Source organism: Schistocerca gregaria, chromosome 2 (genome assembly GCF_023897955.1).
Source record: "Schistocerca gregaria isolate iqSchGreg1 chromosome 2, iqSchGreg1.2, whole genome shotgun sequence".
Taxonomy (NCBI): Eukaryota; Metazoa; Arthropoda; class Insecta; order Orthoptera; family Acrididae; genus Schistocerca; species Schistocerca gregaria.
Window position 1 is genome coordinate 250,729,871 of NC_064921.1, and position 19,001 is coordinate 250,748,871.

The 19,001-nt window shown below is 39.3% G+C and overlaps 1 protein-coding gene and 1 pseudogene across 2 annotated transcripts; one reads left to right on the forward strand and one right to left on the reverse strand.

Annotated features, from left to right (window-relative positions):
- Nucleotides 1-10,500: 10,500 nt before the first annotated feature.
- On the reverse strand, nucleotides 10,501-15,330 carry LOC126328286 (uncharacterized). Of its 2 annotated transcripts, none has more exons than XR_007561811.1 (2): nucleotides 11,493-14,585; nucleotides 10,501-11,108 (listed from the first exon to the last, which is right to left on the reverse strand). XR_007561811.1 is itself a non-coding variant. In XM_049996014.1 (2 exons), the coding sequence occupies exons 1-2, from the start codon at nucleotides 12,657-12,659 to the stop codon at nucleotides 11,085-11,087; spliced, it is 1,191 nt and encodes a 396-aa protein (XP_049851971.1). In that variant the 5' UTR covers nucleotides 12,660-15,330; the 3' UTR covers nucleotides 10,501-11,084. The 2 variants fall into 2 exon arrangements, 1 of the variants encoding a protein (XP_049851971.1); XM_049996014.1 differs by having other exon boundaries at nucleotides 11,493-15,330.
- Nucleotides 15,331-18,580: 3,250 nt separating this feature from the next.
- LOC126335727 (dehydrogenase/reductase SDR family member 11-like) overlaps nucleotides 18,581-19,001 on the forward strand; it is a 33,735-nt pseudogene continuing 33,314 nt past the window's right edge.

A 19,001-nucleotide genomic window follows, 5' to 3' on the forward strand; every position in this document is an offset into this window, starting at 1 on the left:
CGTTTGGTCCTCAAAATATCAGAAATGTATAAAATCCAAATAGTTGAAGATATGCAACTACTTCTAGTCACTCGGATGAGAAAATAGAACCCTTCTTTGAGTGCCTGAAACAAACATGTGAAAAAGGGAGAGATTGCTTTTATAAATTTATAATTGGCGACTCTAATGCCAAAGATGTAATTCACAAGGAAGGTGATTCAGTTATTGAAATACACGGAATAAATTAAAGAAGTGACAGAGGTGAGAGACTAGTTCAATCTGCAGAATCCAGGAAAACTATTAAGAATACGTTCTTTAAGAAGCACCCTAGTCGCAGATGTACTTGGAAGGGACCTAACTTTAAAGTGAAAATTGAAATAGACATCATTCTTAAAAACAGGCTTCAAAACGTTAGACATATTCTGCGATCCTTTGAAGATGCATATTTCCAACAGATATATTTCCCTCCATCGCCCATTCGTTCATCATGATCTCGGTTTAATCATAGTTCATTTTTAGAGCAACTTCAGAGCAGACTGAAGCAAGTTCGTTTACAAGAATTTGATGTTCTTCTATACTATTTAAAAATAGTACAATATCGTCAGTGAACCTCGGGTTGTTTAACTTCTTTCCCAGTACCTGGATTTCCCTTGTTTTCCCATCTAATTTAGGTATCGCTTTTTCGAGGACTTATGAGAAAAGTTTTAGAGGTATAAACGCTGTGGAGGTTTTGTGTATCTTGTATACAACTTTTATATAGGCGTGTTCTATACCTTGCTACAGTCTCAAACATAACTGGGTAACTGATCGAATCTAATGCTTTTCTAAATCTATGAAAGCGAGGGAAAGAAACAGACGTCACTCATTTGTTCTACTACTTGTTTCACGTAGAGTGAGGATATGATTAGTTGTACAAAAACCTGCACGGAACCCAGCTTCTTCAATGGATTGGGCCAGGTCAAGCGTAGTGCTCAATCTGGTTGTCAGAATTCTAGTAAAGACATTGTACAGTATGGTCAGGAAGCTGATGGGGCTACAGTTCTTTATATCTTTTGTACTACCTTTATTGCTCATTAGGATTAGTGTGGCTTTATTCCGATCTTTTGGTAATTTTGCAGTGTGCAAACGATTTGAAAATATTTTAGCTAAATGTTTTATAGATTCGTCATCCAATAGCTTTAAAATATCGGCCGAGTGCTCATCTCTACATCGGTCCAGCGTATGAATTTTACGTCTGACTGAATTCGGTCTTAAATGATTGCATGCTCACGTCCAATAATTCAGAGTTCTTCGACAAGATGAAGTTGTTTTCTACGTTTTACGATTGTATTGTTACCGATGGTCGTTTCTGTACCTCGTCTACGATCATAGTAACATCCTAGCTGGTGGACAATCAACAGTGCTGTATTGTGTATTGCAAATATAATGCTGAGTTTCGATTTCCGTTCTTATTCCCTATTCTTGTTACCGCATCTTGGCCGGAGTCGTTTCCAGGAGGTTTCTTTCTGTTTCTGCCTTCTCGTCATTTTTGTATTATCTTCTCATATATTTTTCTGCTTGCCACATTTCTGTTTGGTTTGACTTTCTCCCTTGGTGCCTTCGATACACCTTGAGCTCGTGTAGCTATCTCGTTGCTGCTACTTTGCTCCGCTCCCCTCACTGAATGTTCCTCTGATTCCGTGCTGATGGCGAAGTTTGGTTTTATACAATTTTTCGCTTTGATTAACTGCTTTACATGTTTCAGTAACAGCTGCTCCTGCATTGGTTGCTATTTACCTGTCTTGCTGTGGACGACTCAACGTTCCACATTTGACTGTTAGGATTGGGGAACAGTTGTTTCATCGTGATTGTCCGTTTCCATCTCGAATCCAGCATATGTTTCTGTAACATGATCAGAGTGTTATTTCCTAGGTACCTGTGCCTACTTCTCTTCGATGTCCTCTACGTAGCTCTTATTAACCATTTATGGTGACTGTAATATTATTGGATTTCAGATACTTTGCATATGAGATATTTCTCATAAAAGAAAAGGACAGCCAACGAGCTGTAGTTTGTAAATATACTAAGCATCACAGCGCGAGAGTAAAGAGACGAAATATTTTTTTTTCTAATGTGCACCTATACCAAGACGAGCTTCGAGCGTTTAAATACTCTAAATCAACACTGTGACCCGCTGGGGGCAGATATTTAAAATCATTGATAGCAAGAAGCTGCGAAAGAGAAGAAAGAACAGTTTATCTTTTGTTATGAAATATTCTAGAGACTTCATTATCCCTTGTTCTTTTGGTCGCCGACATGTTACGACGTACTACATAGCATTGCTCCAAGTTGTATATTTATTTTGCGTAAAACTATGTGAAACGACGAACAAACGTTTCGTTCACTCGGGTGGAGATATAATGTACTTACGCGCATGCAAGGACATTTTATTTTACGAAGGAACGGACTGAAAAAGCAGCGATTATTGAACTGCGCCATGTACAAAAGAAATATCAGATGTAAGTCATGTATTTATTGTGTATTTGTCAATGTCTAGAAGTCTAAAGCCAATTTGTTCAAAATATATTAATATTTTACGATGCAGTAATTTTATTCTTGTTCTTTTCTTTCACTTACCAAAAATGATGTTCAAATTGTATATGAGCTTCGTTACAGTTTCGCTCTTTATCGCGGTGTCTCGATTGTATTTGAGAGACCACTAGTGTGTTCAACTTCCAATCTGTTAATCTATCTCTTACGAAATTCCACTAATTTGCTTTCATTTCCATTTTTTATATTCAAATAGGTCCCTTAGGTATTTTCATCGAAGATTCTCATTGCGTGAAGGCAATCCGGGTCAAAAGTTCAATTAAGAAAACCCCTTCGCGTAATCAGTCCGTACGTCTCCTGAACACAATCGAGAACCGACGCAGTGGTGATCAATTAATAATCTCTCTCTCTTTTTAAGTCTTACTAAAAAACGGACACACAGGATAGCCGTTAGTACGCCATCTAGGGTTAGGCTGCATTTTGTCAGTAAATGTTACCAACCAACAGTTACAGCATCACTATTATTATTTACTACTATTTCTTATACAGAATAAGCAAGTTCCTAACGCCAGATGACTGGTGTCATTATCTTCCTGGTGAAATGAAATTTTATGGACTTTGTAACTGATCCGCTGGAAAGTAGCTACAGACTGTCCTTTTCGGTTACCCGCTGAATTACCTGAGCAAATCAGTTCCTGTGCCTCTAATCTTATCCGCTGTTCCAGGGTATTTCGTAAAGGTCCGGCTGCACAAGCGACACGCAGGAGTTCTTGTAATATCAGACGTAACAAACATTCGCACAACTCCAATCCCGTTGTAGCCCTGACTCTTGTAAATTTTAGACCACCATTCGAATTCGATACTTTGGAGTTGTCCATGGTTTGAGATTTCCTGAATCAACCCCTTGTCTAATTCATGGCGAAGATTTAGCATCTTGACTCTTCTATGTTCACTGTTAGCGATACTCATGTCAACGGAACTGATGTAGACAGCACGGTGATGGAATTCAAATTTGCTCCGAGTTTTCTCTAATAAGCTGTCTAACAGAACAGAATTATGTAATTTAGCAAAAAACAAAGTATTTTTCATTATTAGACTCAGCATTGTCACAAGAAACATTGTATTATCATGCACCTGTTCATGAATTTCCAGAACTGTAGGTTGCATATATCTCGTATTCTTGTCAAAGCCGAATCTCAAAGTACTTTTCCTCACTGAACTCACGGATATGGTTTACGCGTACGAAACCAACGGATATGGTTTACGCGTACGAAGGTGAACCTCTGATTCAAGAACGATAAACAGAACAAAGGGAAGATTTAACTACCTACAGGTTAAGTAACGTCACAAGGAACAGCACATAACGCACAGCAACACTTGCTGCCGATAGCAGAGAGCTACACAACAGAGAACTGCATTGCACTTCCTCACTGGTAGAGTACTGGGCCGTGACTGCGGTAAGACATTCGCGCAACACTGGTGACCAGAAACTGTACGCCACTACATCTCTTCCTCCACTGTTAGTGAAAAGCTTTCCACCTCGAGGATTCGATCCTCCGAGTCGAGCGCCACAGCACAGGGGTACGTTAGCGACATGAACAGAAAGCAAAAAGTTGTGCTGAATAGCACAAATAATGTTGGGAGGGCGGTAAATTCTATTAAATTGGGAGTTATCACAAAAGGAGTCCCACATGGTTCAATTTTAGGTCCTCTGCTGTTCGTTATTCATGTGAAGCAGCTCCCACTTAACGTTCAGCTAGCGGAACTAGCACTTTTTGCAAATGACACGAGTGTTATAATAAATCCATTCCAAAAAAAGCAGCTGAAGATATTGTTAAGGATGTCTTTCAAAGAATTATGTACACTGACCGACAATTGATGGAGCATATGAACGGGGCTCAGTTAACAAGGTAGATTTCTCCAAATTTTTGGGTGTTCACATTGATGACAACTTGAACTGGAAGAAGTAAATTACTGAGCTTCTCAAACAACTAACTTCAGCTTCTTTCGCTCTTCGTATAATGGCTAGTCTTAGTAATAAGCATATCAGCCTCCTAACGTGCTTCCATTCTTGGCCCAAAATCCATTGTTCAAGCCCTTTGAAACGTCATGTAAATTATTCAGTTTCCACCATATGACAACGACTGCACTGTTTTCCACATCCCCCATCGCCCTTTATATAGCCTAGTAGTGCTGCTACCTACCGTCGAACAGAAACAGTAAACATATTAATGTAGCTGAACCGTGTATCGCGTGCTGCAAGCTCTTTGCTGTAGGAACGACGTGCGGATTACAGTAAACAAATTAGGACATATACCTCTGTTATTTCCTTGGCTACAGTATGCAGTAAATATCTGTTAATGGTGTTATTGCAAATCGTATTCACAGTTACGAATACTTGCAATGTAAACATTAGTTCTAGTGGAACCAGTTTGTGTTCTGATACGTTCGTAAAATGCTTTGACACTGTAATATTATGTTTGCCCTTACCAACATAATGGAAACCTATTATTCCATAAGGGAAATGGCAGTTCTGTTACGCCGAAAACGCAGTTGGTTTTTACTATCCTGTAGTAAAACACTTCCTTTTATCAATCGTGCAATTTATAAACAATGTTTTGTGAGTAGAATAAAATTTCCAATGGTAAACTTAACTGCTTTTTCGACATTATTTTACCAGCTAACTAAAAATAGGAAAGCCTTGAACCCCTTCTACTACATTTAGTTAGTATTAAGATTCTTTTATAGGGAGTGCAGTGGAGTTGACGCTGAAATCATTTAGCATTTGGTTATATCATCGCTAGTCTCACTGAACTCTTCTGAATTCTACATGTCATGTGTGGTCTGGCGTCTCCTTACCAGCAACAGGTCCCAGGTTCAAACTAGTCAATTCCCCTAAAAACACGATCAGAGAGTCGCTGCGCGAAAGTGGTAGGGAGACACGATATAGAACAAACAGACACCACTCAGAATGTTAGAGTATAGCTATGGTGTTCTTTTAATCATTGACACAGGGTCTTCTTAGGCACTTGCGGGTTTTATTGTTGTTCTGAAGAAGGTGTAGTTATCTATGCCGAAACCTGGGTGAGCACTTAACACTAGGTGCCTTCTTCGCAATCGAGGCATGTTTTTAGTTTTTTAATATATTAACCAACGATTGCTGACGCGCTGCCATAATGAAGGTTCTTATTAATATTTAGTGTTTTGATTAATTGCAATTTTAAAAAAACTTTAAGTAATACCTAAACTGTTTCGATTCTGATATTTCACGTTCAATACCCTTTCCTCAGGAGCGATGTTCAAGACTAATATTTAATCTGTTTTTTAAGTTAAGCCTTGCACCTCTTTGCTGTTGAGGAAAAGAAATTATTCTTGGTTAATAAATTGTTTTAAAGAGTACTTGGCAGCAAATGATGTCAGTAGTTTTCACCAGACCTTCCTGTAGGACCTTTTGGTTGGTGTCCTCTTAAGATACAAGCGCTTCTTGCCTGTTTGAATAGGTTGTATCAAGTTACGTTCCATTAGGAATGTGGATGCACTCAACGACTGTGATATGACTTTCAAAATAACGGAGCACAGAAATCAGTCGTCCTTTTCTTTCAGGTTTTATTAAAGCAAATCTAGATTTCGGCTATTGAATAGCCATTATCAACGCACTGCTTCACAGTTTCAATACATGTCCTAGTACATCAGTCCCCTGTTGTTCGGACTTCTGTCACAGTTCATTCACGATTCTTGAATAAACTGTGACAGAAGTCCGAACAACAGGGGACTGATGTACTAGGACATGTATTGAAACTGTGAAGCAGTGCGTTTATAATGGCTATTCACTAGCCGAAACCTAGATTTGCTTCAATGAAACTTGAAAGAAAGGGACGACTGGTTAAATCTAGATTTGCTCCAATAAAACCTGAAAGAAAGTGACGACTGGTTGCTGCACTCCGTCATTCTGAAAGGTTGTATACTATTTTGTCCCTTCAAGGATTGGAGTCTCTCTACCCCATCCCTCCACCAGAAAGCATTACTTACCTTCTCTCTCGTTCTTCTTAAGAGATCTTCAGTCTGACCTTCTCTTGCTGCTCCATCAGTGACTGTCTGTTAGATTGTGTCCCTCTCTGGTTTTGATCTTTGGTGTATGTGTCAGTATGCACATCCTGCTTCTCCTCCTCCACCTCCTCCTCCTCTTCCTCCAATTTTCCTTCCGTTTCGACTCGATCTTCACCTGAAACCAGTCCTCCTTCAATTTAATAACAAACTTGGTTCCTTTTTTGTCTTTTGCCTCTCCCATACTGTTTTGGCCATTTTGTCCATATTCATCCAGATCGCCTGTCCCACAGACCTTGCCCAATCTTTTTCCTAATTCCTTACACTCCAATAGAGGTCTTCCGTGGTTCTTCTCATCCTTTTTCTCTAGCTGTTCTGCACTATTTCGTCCCAGTGTTGAAGTCTCATACGCTTATAGCGCCACATTCCTCGCCATTACCTTACAGTGTCTGATTTTTGCGTCTGTAGACATATTGTTTCTAGTACATACGTCTCTAATTATACGAAAGGCTTCGCCCTAGCTATTATCCCCTCACTGCTCCTGTTTCTTCCTGTTATATATTCGCGCAGGTGAGCTGAGACTGTAAAACCAAACCTGTCTCTGCACTGTCGTGAGCGAGTCGCACTGTCACCAGACGCCGTGCACGCAGACCAACTGGTCTCAGACTCAAGTGCAAAGTTCTAAGGGAGCTTTACGCTTCACAGCAGTTGACTTGTAAATATCATTACACTTCGTTGCGCAGTTACAGTCAGATATGAGTAAATGTGTGAAGTGGTTACTTTTGATCTAGCTTTGATCACTGTTGTACGAAGAATTCTTCTTCGTCCTGGGACAGTCGAGAAAGCTTTCAAATGGTCATTGGTGTTTGTCGTGTTCACCGTTACTAGGATGGCGTTTCTTTCCAAACCTGCTTCAAGATTTTCAAATTTCTACCCTACATAACACCTTCTGAATGACGTCTTTGTGACATTATGTTATAAAACTCATCAAAAGACTACGATCAGATGACAAGGAGAGTGCATATGCGTCTGAGGCATTAACAGTTTAATGTACTGTTTTTTTTTCGATCAAATCGCAACCGGCCTTCAAGATTTAACTTTTCCGTCGTTTCTGAAATCACTCACTGCGAATTCTCTGAAGACTCTGTGGGGCGGCGAAAAAGTTGTCGAATGAGTTGTTTGAATGTTCATTTCACGTAACAGACTATTGCCGATGCAACATATGTGGGACGGCGAAGAAGTCGTTGTTTAATGTTGAATGAAAGTTGAACATTGCCACCTTAAATCACGCGAGCCTGGCAACTAATTTGGTGGCCAGTCAGAAAGCGAAGGGAAACTTACTGACCTTAGTTCCCAGTCTGCACGGCCACATTCCTGTACAGCCCAGCTAAACGAAAAATATCCATAGTTCTTCACGGGATTAGGGCTGCTTCAATAAAATTTAAAGTTCCAAACAAGATTTTATTATCTTAAAGGCTCACACAAATTACTCGAAACTTCTGAAAATGCTAAAGACATTAAATATTGTTAATTCAGCCAATCGTTTAATAGTTCAGAGGCGACTTCTACAGCAAGTTCCTCCCGAATAGTTCATTACTCTAACTAACGGTGCTCTATTAATAGTTCGCAATAATGTTAAAAAAAAAGATTAATGCTCGCCTTAAAAGTGGAGTTAGTCACCACTTGCCACGCGGAATTATACTTCACACGGACGGCACAATAACAGTTTGTTACCGAAGTCTAAACGATCCAGGACGGTGTACAGTCCTCGCGATTTTCAATGTCCGTTTACATTGCTAAGTACGCGCATGTCACAGCCCGCTATGACGTCACCCGAGGCGAGGCGCGATCGGATGTTAAGCTCGCGTGGACTAGGCGTTGGTCTAATGCGGAGTGAACTTACTACTGCCTCTGCCGCTCTTTTTATATAGCTCCGGCGCGTACCGCCAAGAGAGCATCTGTTCTTTCCATTCCTATGCAGATGCCTGCAGCCTTCAAATGATCGCTATCTCAGGCACATAATCTTAAATATCACATTTAATAATAGCTTTACAAACTTCTCAATTTTTGTATACATACATCTGAGCAGTACAGAAGCACGTAGAAAATCTCAGCCCGCTAAAATTAAAACTTTACTCTCTAGAATTTTTACAATGGAACTAACGGTAGATTGTTACCTCTGAACCATAGCTTTATCAAGACTTGTATCAGCTGTTAATTATGCTACAAGACTAAAACTTGGTGTAGCTTTGTTAATTGTCCTATCTGATCATTGGTCTTAAAGAATTTGTTTTATCATTAAAATTTAAAGTACTTAATCTATAATGCTTATGTACATTTTACTCACAAAAGTAGTTTTTACTAAATTACTAAAAAACTAGAAGAGGTAACTGATTGTGGTATTTCCATTATTATTATTAGGGTGAACTGAAGCATCCTACCAATTTTCAATATTGTAGCTCTATTATTTCGCGCCTCTGATTTTTCCGAAAAACGCGGATTCTGGAGTCAATTTTAGTTTTATGGTTTTGGAAACCAGCACCACTCATTAATGACTTCTTACTGCACCTTCTCACCAAATTTTGGCTTCCTAGCGTCATTATTTAGCGCATCCTATTTTTCTTTCAAAACGTGAATTTTATGTAAACTACTAATTTTATAACATTAAGATTTGTTACCTGAAACATTATTACATAGAACTATACTTTAACAAAGTTTTACACACAAATCTTAATTTTTACTTTTATGTTAAATGTGGTGCAATACTATATGCAGGCGCGTTACGATGACGTGACGCTACTAGCAGTGAACTAGGTTAAGTCCCGTGCACTCGCTCGCCTCTGTATCTTATACATGATACAGCGCTTGCTTTGCTTCATCACCCCCTTTTTAATTTTCGTGAAAATCTATTTTTGAACAAAATTAAATTTCTAAAAGAACAAACAAGCGATGGATTACTTTAGTATACCTCTTTCAACTTAAGTTGCTTCTTCTTAGGAAATTCCTTATTACTACATACACAAAATAACCATATTCATATACACATAGAAAACCTAGTACAGAAGATATTCACAAATTATTTACATACATTTACATGGAAATATAAATTTTTCAATGGTTACAAAATAGTTATATTTTTTTTTTCTTTAAAATCAGTCTCTTCCTGAAAAAGAAAATACACACGACTTTTATCACTGCAACGCACTCACATTTTTCTTTTACTATAATACTCGGCACTGTGGTGGGTGTCCTATTGTAACACTCATTTAATTTCACTGATTGACAAAATTGTGGGAGGAAATTGTATTCACTGTGGTTTGCGTCTCTACTTCCAATCTCCCTACCGCTTGTTGTCAGTCATTCATGCAGCCTGCATGTCCCTGAGAAACAGACAATACAGTCTAAGTTTCTGTTTTCAACTTATATCTAAGGTAGGACAAAGTACATTTTATAGTTTATATTCTGGCACTATTTTACTAATTGTGAAGTTGTCAGAAAGACATTTAGCACTAAGTCGTATCTGATACAATAGCTCCTACTTTCTTCTTTCATAAATAATCTTTTAGGTTCCTAAATAGTGAAAATTCTTTTAGCAAATTAATATATTAAGATCTTGCTTCAACTTAGAAAATTGAGTAACCTTTTAGTTTTAATGTACTCTGGCTTAATTATCGTATGGATTAGTTCATCAAAGAAGTCATTTGCTGACCAGCACTTTGCTTTATTGTATGAATTACTAAAGAAATTAGTTATTTTCAGTATACCGATTCCAAATTTCTGCATTTTCCAATATTTGTGTGTTTCTGTTGTCTGTTTAACTATTTATTTGCCTCAAGCAAGATTTAGCGTTTTTCACCATTTCACGAGACGTGAGGGAATTATTCTTTAATCCTACATCATTTACTTCAATTTACTTACTTCACTTCTTCACCTTATTCATTTTCTCCCTTTTCTTCCAGATTCAAAATACTTCATTTCTCCACTTCTTTCTCCCTTTTCCTTTTGTCAGCCTATTGACGTCCTGTTTCTATATATTTGGTGCGATCCTCACACCACTTCCACACATCTCCATTTATTTAATTCTAAAACGCCATTGCTTGCCTCTATGAGCATTACCTTCTTACGCTGTTTTCCTTCAGACAACCTTATTTCTAGCAACATACTACCTTCTGCATAATCTCATGGATTATTCATATTCATACCGTACTTCGTATACTGCAAAGTGTCTCTCTTAGTTGTAGTTTCTAACCCTTTACAATTACATGAAATATTTTAATTTATTTATTTTAGCCATGTTTGCCTCTTATTGGTACTCAGACTTTTGTTTTGCCATTCACTAGGTAGATCCTTACTAAGAATACTTAAAACCTAATAGCATATATACAACATGAAGACATATGTGATTCTTACCTGTTATGATAGACCAGAAGAAGGGAATGAAACTTGAAAAGGAAATAAAGTTTCACCCAGCTGGGACTGCACGGTACGCCAAACCGTGTATCCGCCAAAGAGTGGCAGACTCCCTACAGTAATTAATTACTGTTAATTTTAAATTCCTTTAGATCCACAATATTTCTTAGACCTAGTTCTCTCTTACTCTTTGGATATTCCAAACGATAGGCATTTGCATGAGGTTTACTTACTATTCTAAATGGTCCATGATATACATGCATAAACTTTTTAGTTTCTGCAGAAATTTTCTTTGATTTTTTTTTTTTTTTGACCAGTACTAGCTCACCAATTTTAAAACTAGTGGGGGAAGCCCTTGCATCATGTATTGGATAAGGCTTCTTAAAAAATACCTTCCCAGGCTTGATATTCAAATGGCATTCATAACCTTTAACTTCACCAGGTGCGTTTGAGAATACATTACTATGCTTAGTTAACCCACTCTTTAACTCTGATCTTTGTTCGTCAGCAATTTGCTTTGTTGATTGTACCTTTTCCTCTATTTCCTTTAGGATGTGTCTCTCTTCAACCTTAGCACTTTCCTCATTCTCACTGAAAACCAAATTTTCCTGCAAATATCCTTTATTCTTTATTACTCTAATAGGCAGTTCCCAAGTTTCATTACTACCGCCTATATGACTTCCTATAAAAGACTCTCTTATCACTTTAGAGTCAGGTAAAGTTAAAATTAAGTTGTTCTGATCAAAATTGATCTTTCCCTGGTACTTTGATAAGAAATCAGTACCAATCAACATATCAACACTTAAGCCTAGCACAATCAAACAAGGATGATCTATTACTACGTCATTTATACCAATGGGTATCAAAGCTTCGTGTTGAACTGGTCTAGAGACTTTTCCAGTAGCACCTATAATTTTTAAGCCACTTACTTTCATAACTGTTAACTTCTCTTTATTGGGTATGGTGTCAAAAAATGTTTGTGATAAAGCACTTGCTTCACTGCCACTGTCAAGCAGACAACGCACAGTGACTCCTGATATGTTTACTTTGATAACAGGGTGAGTTATTTTACATTGAACAGGTTGCTCACACACCTCGTCTAATAAATCTCGTTCTATGTTCTTCCAGCTAAAGTAATTCTGATCAGTTGCAATTACATTTACATTTACATCCTGGGGCTCATCATGCTCTATAATCTTAGCTGCTTTCTCTAATCTGTCCACTAACTTTAAATCGAAGCATCTGACGACTTTTTCTACTTTTGTTTGCTGCACATCAGCCAAACTATCCTCTACCTCTGAGCAACTGCGTCCCTGCGCAATATTGCTGTTCATAAGAATGTCGTCACCTTCAACCATTTGTGGCACGTTTACACAGCTACTAGATTCTTTCACCTCGTTACTATTTCTACCCCCTTCATTCATCATTTCCTCCTCTCTAAAGTTTTGCAGTACTGATTCTACTTCTGCTACTTCTACTTCAGCTTTTAGATTGCCATTTTCATCGAAGATGTAAGCTTTTACTTCATCATTATTCCCATCAGACTCAAACCCATTATCTATTTCTTCCCCATTATCTACCTTGAGTTCCTGTTCTTCCTTGACCCATTTTTCTAGTGTATCCAAAATACTATCCACTATTTTGTGAGAGTGGCTTAACACATCACTGGTATTATCTGTATTTATTTCGTCATCCATGTTGTCTGTCTGTGTATGTTGGCTGATTGTCTGTGTTTCCGTTACTGGCTGTGTTACTGTTACCGCCTGGTGAGCGCCAGTTTCCTCATAGACGGGATTTAGTTTCCCACACGCGGCCTGTTGTGTTCATCTGTGACACCACTAGATATAGTAGCATCATGACTCCCTTCTTGTCTTAATGGCATAGTATTTACTTCTCCACTTTCGTCATAGTAGTTGTTACGAAAGCGTGGTGAGTATCTACCCCCTCTTCCTCTGCCACGGCTTTGGTTTCGATAGTTTGTTTTGGTGTGCCTAACTTCCATATTTCTAACGTTCACGTTTCCATTATTTTGTACGTGATTGTTAGAAGATTTGTTATTCTGCTGCACCTGCTCCTCAGCAGCAGCTACTCTTTCCACTCTTTCCAGATATTCAATAAATTTGTCTATATTATCTCTAGGGGCGGAAATGATCCTCTTCTGCCAGTACCACGGCAGCTTACCTTCTAAACCCATAATGATCATATCTGGCTTCATCTTTTCTGTCAAATGTGACAGTCTTGAAACCCACTTCCTAGCGAAATCCTTTACTGATTCACGCCCTGGGAAAAACTTCTTACCACTCCAGAATTCCCTTAACACATCATTTTGTTTGTTATGTGACCAGTATTCGTTGAGAAATGCAGACTTAAATTCAGATAAAGTTTTACATTTGATCATTACATCCGCTGACCATCGCAAAGCATCACCTGACAAATGACTTCTTATAAATGAAATTTTTTCTCTTTCTGACCACGTGTTGGGGAGAACATCCTCAAAGTCATTCCAAAATTCAAGAGGGTGAATGTACTTATCAGGATCAAAGCGCAAAAACTGTCGACACCCTATAAAAGCGGCGTCAACTGAAGTCACATGCTGTACAGTAGAATGACTAGAATTAACAGAGGTTACTCTATTTTCTAGGTTAGCAATGTTAGTATTTAATTCCTCTACTTGTGACTCTACTGCTTCTATCCTGGCAGAACATCTTTGTTCCACTGCACCACGAATTTCGGTACAGGTTTCTTTTACTTTCTCAATGTTTTTCTGACAAGTATCTACTTTAATTTGTACCTCTTTAACTTTGTCAGAGCAAAGTTTGGACTCGTTGCTCAATCTTTCGGACAACCTCACTTCCAAAAGTTCATCTGCCTCTTGATAATTTTTTTGAATTTGATCTATTTCACATTTGAAAGTACTATGCATTTTAGTTAACTGTTGCCCTACTTTTACTTGAATGTCATGATGAATAGCATCTATCTTATAATTCAAACTATTCCATTTTGATTGCAGTTCTTCTTTTAGTTCTTTATTACTATCCTCAATTTTATTTTCCAACCCTTTATTACTAACCTCAATTTTATTCTCCAACTCTTTATTACTATTTTCAATTTTAGCCTCAATTTTATTTTGGTTTGATTCGAGTTTGGCAAACAGTATTTGCATCCAATCCGGAGCTTCTACCTTGATACTTTGTATCTCTTGACTTGACTGAGCTGGAGATATATTGAGCTCAGTTTCACTACCTGACAAAGTTAGCAACTCTACTGGCTCCCTTTTGACTTCTATTTCACTTATTGATTGCATCCCTGCACTCTCATTTAAATTAAAGTCATAATTTACTGGTGACAAATTACGTTCTAGTTCAATATTTGAGGGATTAATGGAACCATCTTCATTAAACTCAATTCCTGATCGTGAGGATTCTTGGTCAGAGACCGGTTCCCTTCTGAAATGTACACTACTTTCCATATCTTTTAGTTTGTTAGCAGCAGTTAATAAATATTTTAAAAGTCTTTGACTTAACTTAAATGCTTGATTTCGACGAATGATGTCGTCGCGGTGTACCAGCAATCGTGATGCGACGCGTCGCGACGTATTGAAGGCAGCAGCAGCAGCCGTAGCGTCGAGTACCGCCACAGGAATCGCCTACTGCAATAGCTCCAGGGGGGGGGGGGGGGGGGGGGGGGCAGCAAGGCACCGTTGACCGCTCGGCGCAGCCGGCAGCTGTCTCGCAGATCAGCGCAGCTCCGCGATGACGCACCGTCTTCCTTTAGTCTCAGCGCCGTCGGCAGCCGCGATCCAGCATCGTCGCCTTCCTCACCATCGTCACTAACCAACGTACAGCGGTAGACACTTATTGTTTATACACTACACCTGCCTTTACTGGTAACACTGTTCCCACACTAGTTCAATTCAGTGTCCTGTTATTGCCTACCGAGTTCGTTAATTTATACCAATCGCTTTCACACATCGAGCACTTTTATTTGCTTTTAATTCAGTTTTCCCGGCCGATAAGCACCATATGTGGGGCGGCGAAAAAGTTGTCGAATGAGTTGTTTGAATGTTCATTTCACGTAACAGACTATTGCCGATGCAACATATGTGGGACGGCGAAGAAGTCGTTGTTTAATGTTGAATGAAAGTTGAACATTGCCACCTTAAATCACGCGAGCCTGGCAACTAATTTGGTGGCCAGTCAGAAAGCGAAGGGAAACTTACTGACCTTAGTTCCCAGTCTGCACGGCCACATTCCTGTACAGCCCAGCTAAACGAAAAATATCCATAGTTCTTCACGGGATTAGGGCTGCTTCAATAAAATTTAAAGTTCCAAACAAGATTTTATTATCTTAAAGGCTCACACAAATTACTCGAAACTTCTGAAAATGCTAAAGACATTAAATATTGTTAATTCAGCCAATCGTTTAATAGTTCAGAGGCGACTTCTACAGCAAGTTCCTCCCGAATAGTTCATTACTCTAACTAACGGTGCTCTATTAATAGTTCGCAATAATGTTAAAAAAAAAGATTAATGCTCGCCTTAAAAGTGGAGTTAGTCACCACTTGCCACGCGGAATTATACTTCACACGGACGGCACAATAACAGTTTGTTACCGAAGTCTAAACGATCCAGGACGGTGTACAGTCCTCGCGATTTTCAATGTCCGTTTACATTGCTAAGTACGCGCATGTCACAGCCCGCTATGACGTCACCCGAGGCGAGGCGCGATCGGATGTTAAGCTCGCGTGGACTAGGCGTTGGTCTAATGCGGAGTGAACTTACTACTGCCTCTGCCGCTCTTTTTATATAGCTCCGGCGCGTACCGCCAAGAGAGCATCTGTTCTTTCCATTCCTATGCAGATGCCTGCAGCCTTCAAATGATCGCTATCTCAGGCACATAATCTTAAATATCACATTTAATAATAGCTTTACAAACTTCTCAATTTTTGTATACATACATCTGAGCAGTACAGAAGCACGTAGAAAATCTCAGCCCGCTAAAATTAAAACTTTACTCTCTAGAATTTTTACAATGGAACTAACGGTAGATTGTTACCTCTGAACCATAGCTTTATCAAGACTTGTATCAGCTGTTAATTATGCTACAAGACTAAAACTTGGTGTAGCTTTGTTAATTGTCCTATCTGATCATTGGTCTTAAAGAATTTGTTTTATCATTAAAATTTAAAGTACTTAATCTATAATGCTTATGTACATTTTACTCACAAAAGTAGTTTTTACTAAATTACTAAAAAACTAGAAGAGGTAACTGATTGTGGTATTTCCATTATTATTATTAGGGTGAACTGAAGCATCCTACCAATTTTCAATATTGTAGCTCTATTATTTCGCGCCTCTGATTTTTCCGAAAAACGCGGATTCTGGAGTCAATTTTAGTTTTATGGTTTTGGAAACCAGCACCACTCATTAATGACTTCTTACTGCACCTTCTCACCAAATTTTGGCTTCCTAGCGTCATTATTTAGCGCATCCTATTTTTCTTTCAAAACGTGAATTTTATGTAAACTACTAATTTTATAACATTAAGATTTGTTACCTGAAACATTATTACATAGAACTATACTTTAACAAAGTTTTACACACAAATCTTAATTTTTACTTTTATGTTAAATGTGGTGCAATACTATATGCAGGCGCGTTACGATGACGTGACGCTACTAGCAGTGAACTAGGGTAAGTCCCATGCACTCGCTCGCCTCTGTATCTTATACATGATACAGCGCTTGCTTTGCTTCAACTCCTTTAACTCTGTCTCCTGTCTTCCACGAGTCTGTGCTCTAACGATGGAGTCGTGGGCGGCCTGTTAAACTGTAGCTACATTCTTTCTCATAACCTCGACAAATGAAGCTGTTCGAAGGAGGGAGTGCGTTTTGTCAATAAATTTAATTTAAGGAAATACAGACGCTCATTTCAAAAAAATGGTCGTCTTATTTTTCCTTATTATTCTCGTCTTTTTGACAGTATTGGGTGAATGGCTCAAATGGCTCTGAGCACTATGGGACTTAACGTCTGTGGTCATCAGTCCCCTAAAACTTTTTTTTTTTTTTGTCATCAGTCTACTGACTGGTTTGATGTGGCCCGCCACGAATTCCTTTCCTGTGCTAACCTCTTCATCTCAGAGTAGCACTTGCAACCTACGTCCTCAATTATTTGCTTGACGTATTCCAATCTCTGTTTATCTCTACAGTTTTTGCCCTCTACAGTTCCCTCTAGTACCATGGAAGTCATTCCCTCATGTCTTAGAAGATGTCCTATCATCCTGTCCCTTCTCCTTATCAGTGTTTTCGATTTATTCCTTTCCTCTCCGATTCTGCGTAGAACCTCCTCATTCCTTACCTTATCAGTCCTCCTAATTTACAACATTCGTCTATAGCACCACATCTCAAATGCTTCGATTCTCTTCTGTTCCGGTTTTCCCACAGTCCATGTTTCACTACCATACAATGCTGTACTCCAGACGTACCTCCTCAGAAATTTCTTCCTCAAATTAAGGCCGGTATTTGAAATTAGTAGACTTCTCTTGGCCAGAAATGCCTTTTTTGCTATAGCGAGTCTGCTTTTGATGTCCTCCTTGCTCCGTCCGTTATTAGTTATTTTACTGCCTAGGTAGCAGAATTCCTTAACTTCATTGACTTCGTGACCATCATTCTTTCTTCGATTTACTCTCAAAGCATACTGTGTACTCATTAGACTGTTCATTCCGTTCAGCAGATCATTTAATTCTTCTTCACTTTCACTCAGGATAGCAATGTCATCAGCGAATCATATCATTGATATCCTTTCACCTAAAACTTAGAACTACTTAAACCTAACTAACCTAAGGACATCACACACATCCATGCCCGAGGCAGGATTCGAACCTGCTACCGTAGCGGTCACGTGGTTCCAGACCGAAGCGCCTAGAACCGCACGGCCACACCGGCCGGCTATTGGGTGAATCCAAAGATGGATTCTTTGTGTTTTACATGTCACATTTGGTCTCCACATCACATTACATTTTCCAACTGCTGCGTAGTAGTTCGCTACAAAGAAGAGTCACTAGAACGGTAGATGTTATTGTCGTAGTTAGCAACTTGTCTGAATCATTATTACCACTTCCAATGGCAAGAACTCCATCTCATATTCGACGCAAATGGTGGTCTACTACAGCTAAGGCAAACGAAAGCATACCTTGGAGCAGGTTGGCTCTGAGCACTATGGGACTTACCATCTGAGGTCATCAGTCCCCTAGAACTTAGAACTACCTAAACCTAACTAACCTAAGGACATCACACACACCCATGCCCGAGGCAGGATTCGAACCTGCGACCGTAGGAGTCGCGCCGTTCCGGACTGAAGCGCCTAGAACCGCTCGGCCACCACGACCGGCTTTGGAACAGGTTGTCAGCAGACCACGGATGTTTTGTTCTGAACATGGCTAGTTAGCTCCAAATCCATATAAATAGCGGTAAATATTAACAGAGGTACCAGCAGTCGAGCAGGGTCTACCACGTCGGAAGGGCTGCGCTAGACACAGGGGCGATATGGGGCGGCAAGAAATCGCCACGAGTTCGGTCTCCCCATTATCTGATCACCCTGACGAGCTCTAATTCCACAATATGGTGCCTCTCGACTGGTGGGCCACCTCCAGTTTCACTCCAGCAGTAGCCAGACTGCTGCCCTGGAGGAGCAGATCGGGACCGGTGCGGTGCAGCCTCTCACACTCCTGTGCTGGTACGTGTGGCCTGGAACCACGCACATCACTCGCAGAAACGAGATCCATCATCGGAGGCTGTGATCTCCTGAATGTATTCCGGCAGTTGATGGTGTTGGGCCAGCAACCAACCACAAATTTACTTTCAGTTCCATTATTCAAAGGGTACCGTTACCGGTTTAGAATCGTTATGATTCATCTTCAGACGATTTACATGCTTTTTTTACTACATGTGGTGCGTTTTTTTTTACAGATTAATTGTCATAAAATATAAATAATACATAATTAAAACCACGCCGCACACAGAAGGTTGAGTTACAGATTTT

What these genes read in the sequence shown, in the direction of transcription:
- LOC126328286 (XM_049996014.1), bottom strand. Translation starts at nt 12,659, where the DNA reads ATGGATGACGAAATAAATACAGATAATACCAGTGATGTGTTAAGCCAC. An exon ending in TAAAGGAAATAGAGGAAAAG is followed by an intron (nt 11,109 to 11,492) that starts GTACAATCAACA and finishes GTGGATCTAAAG; the next exon opens with GAATTTAAAATTAACAGTAA.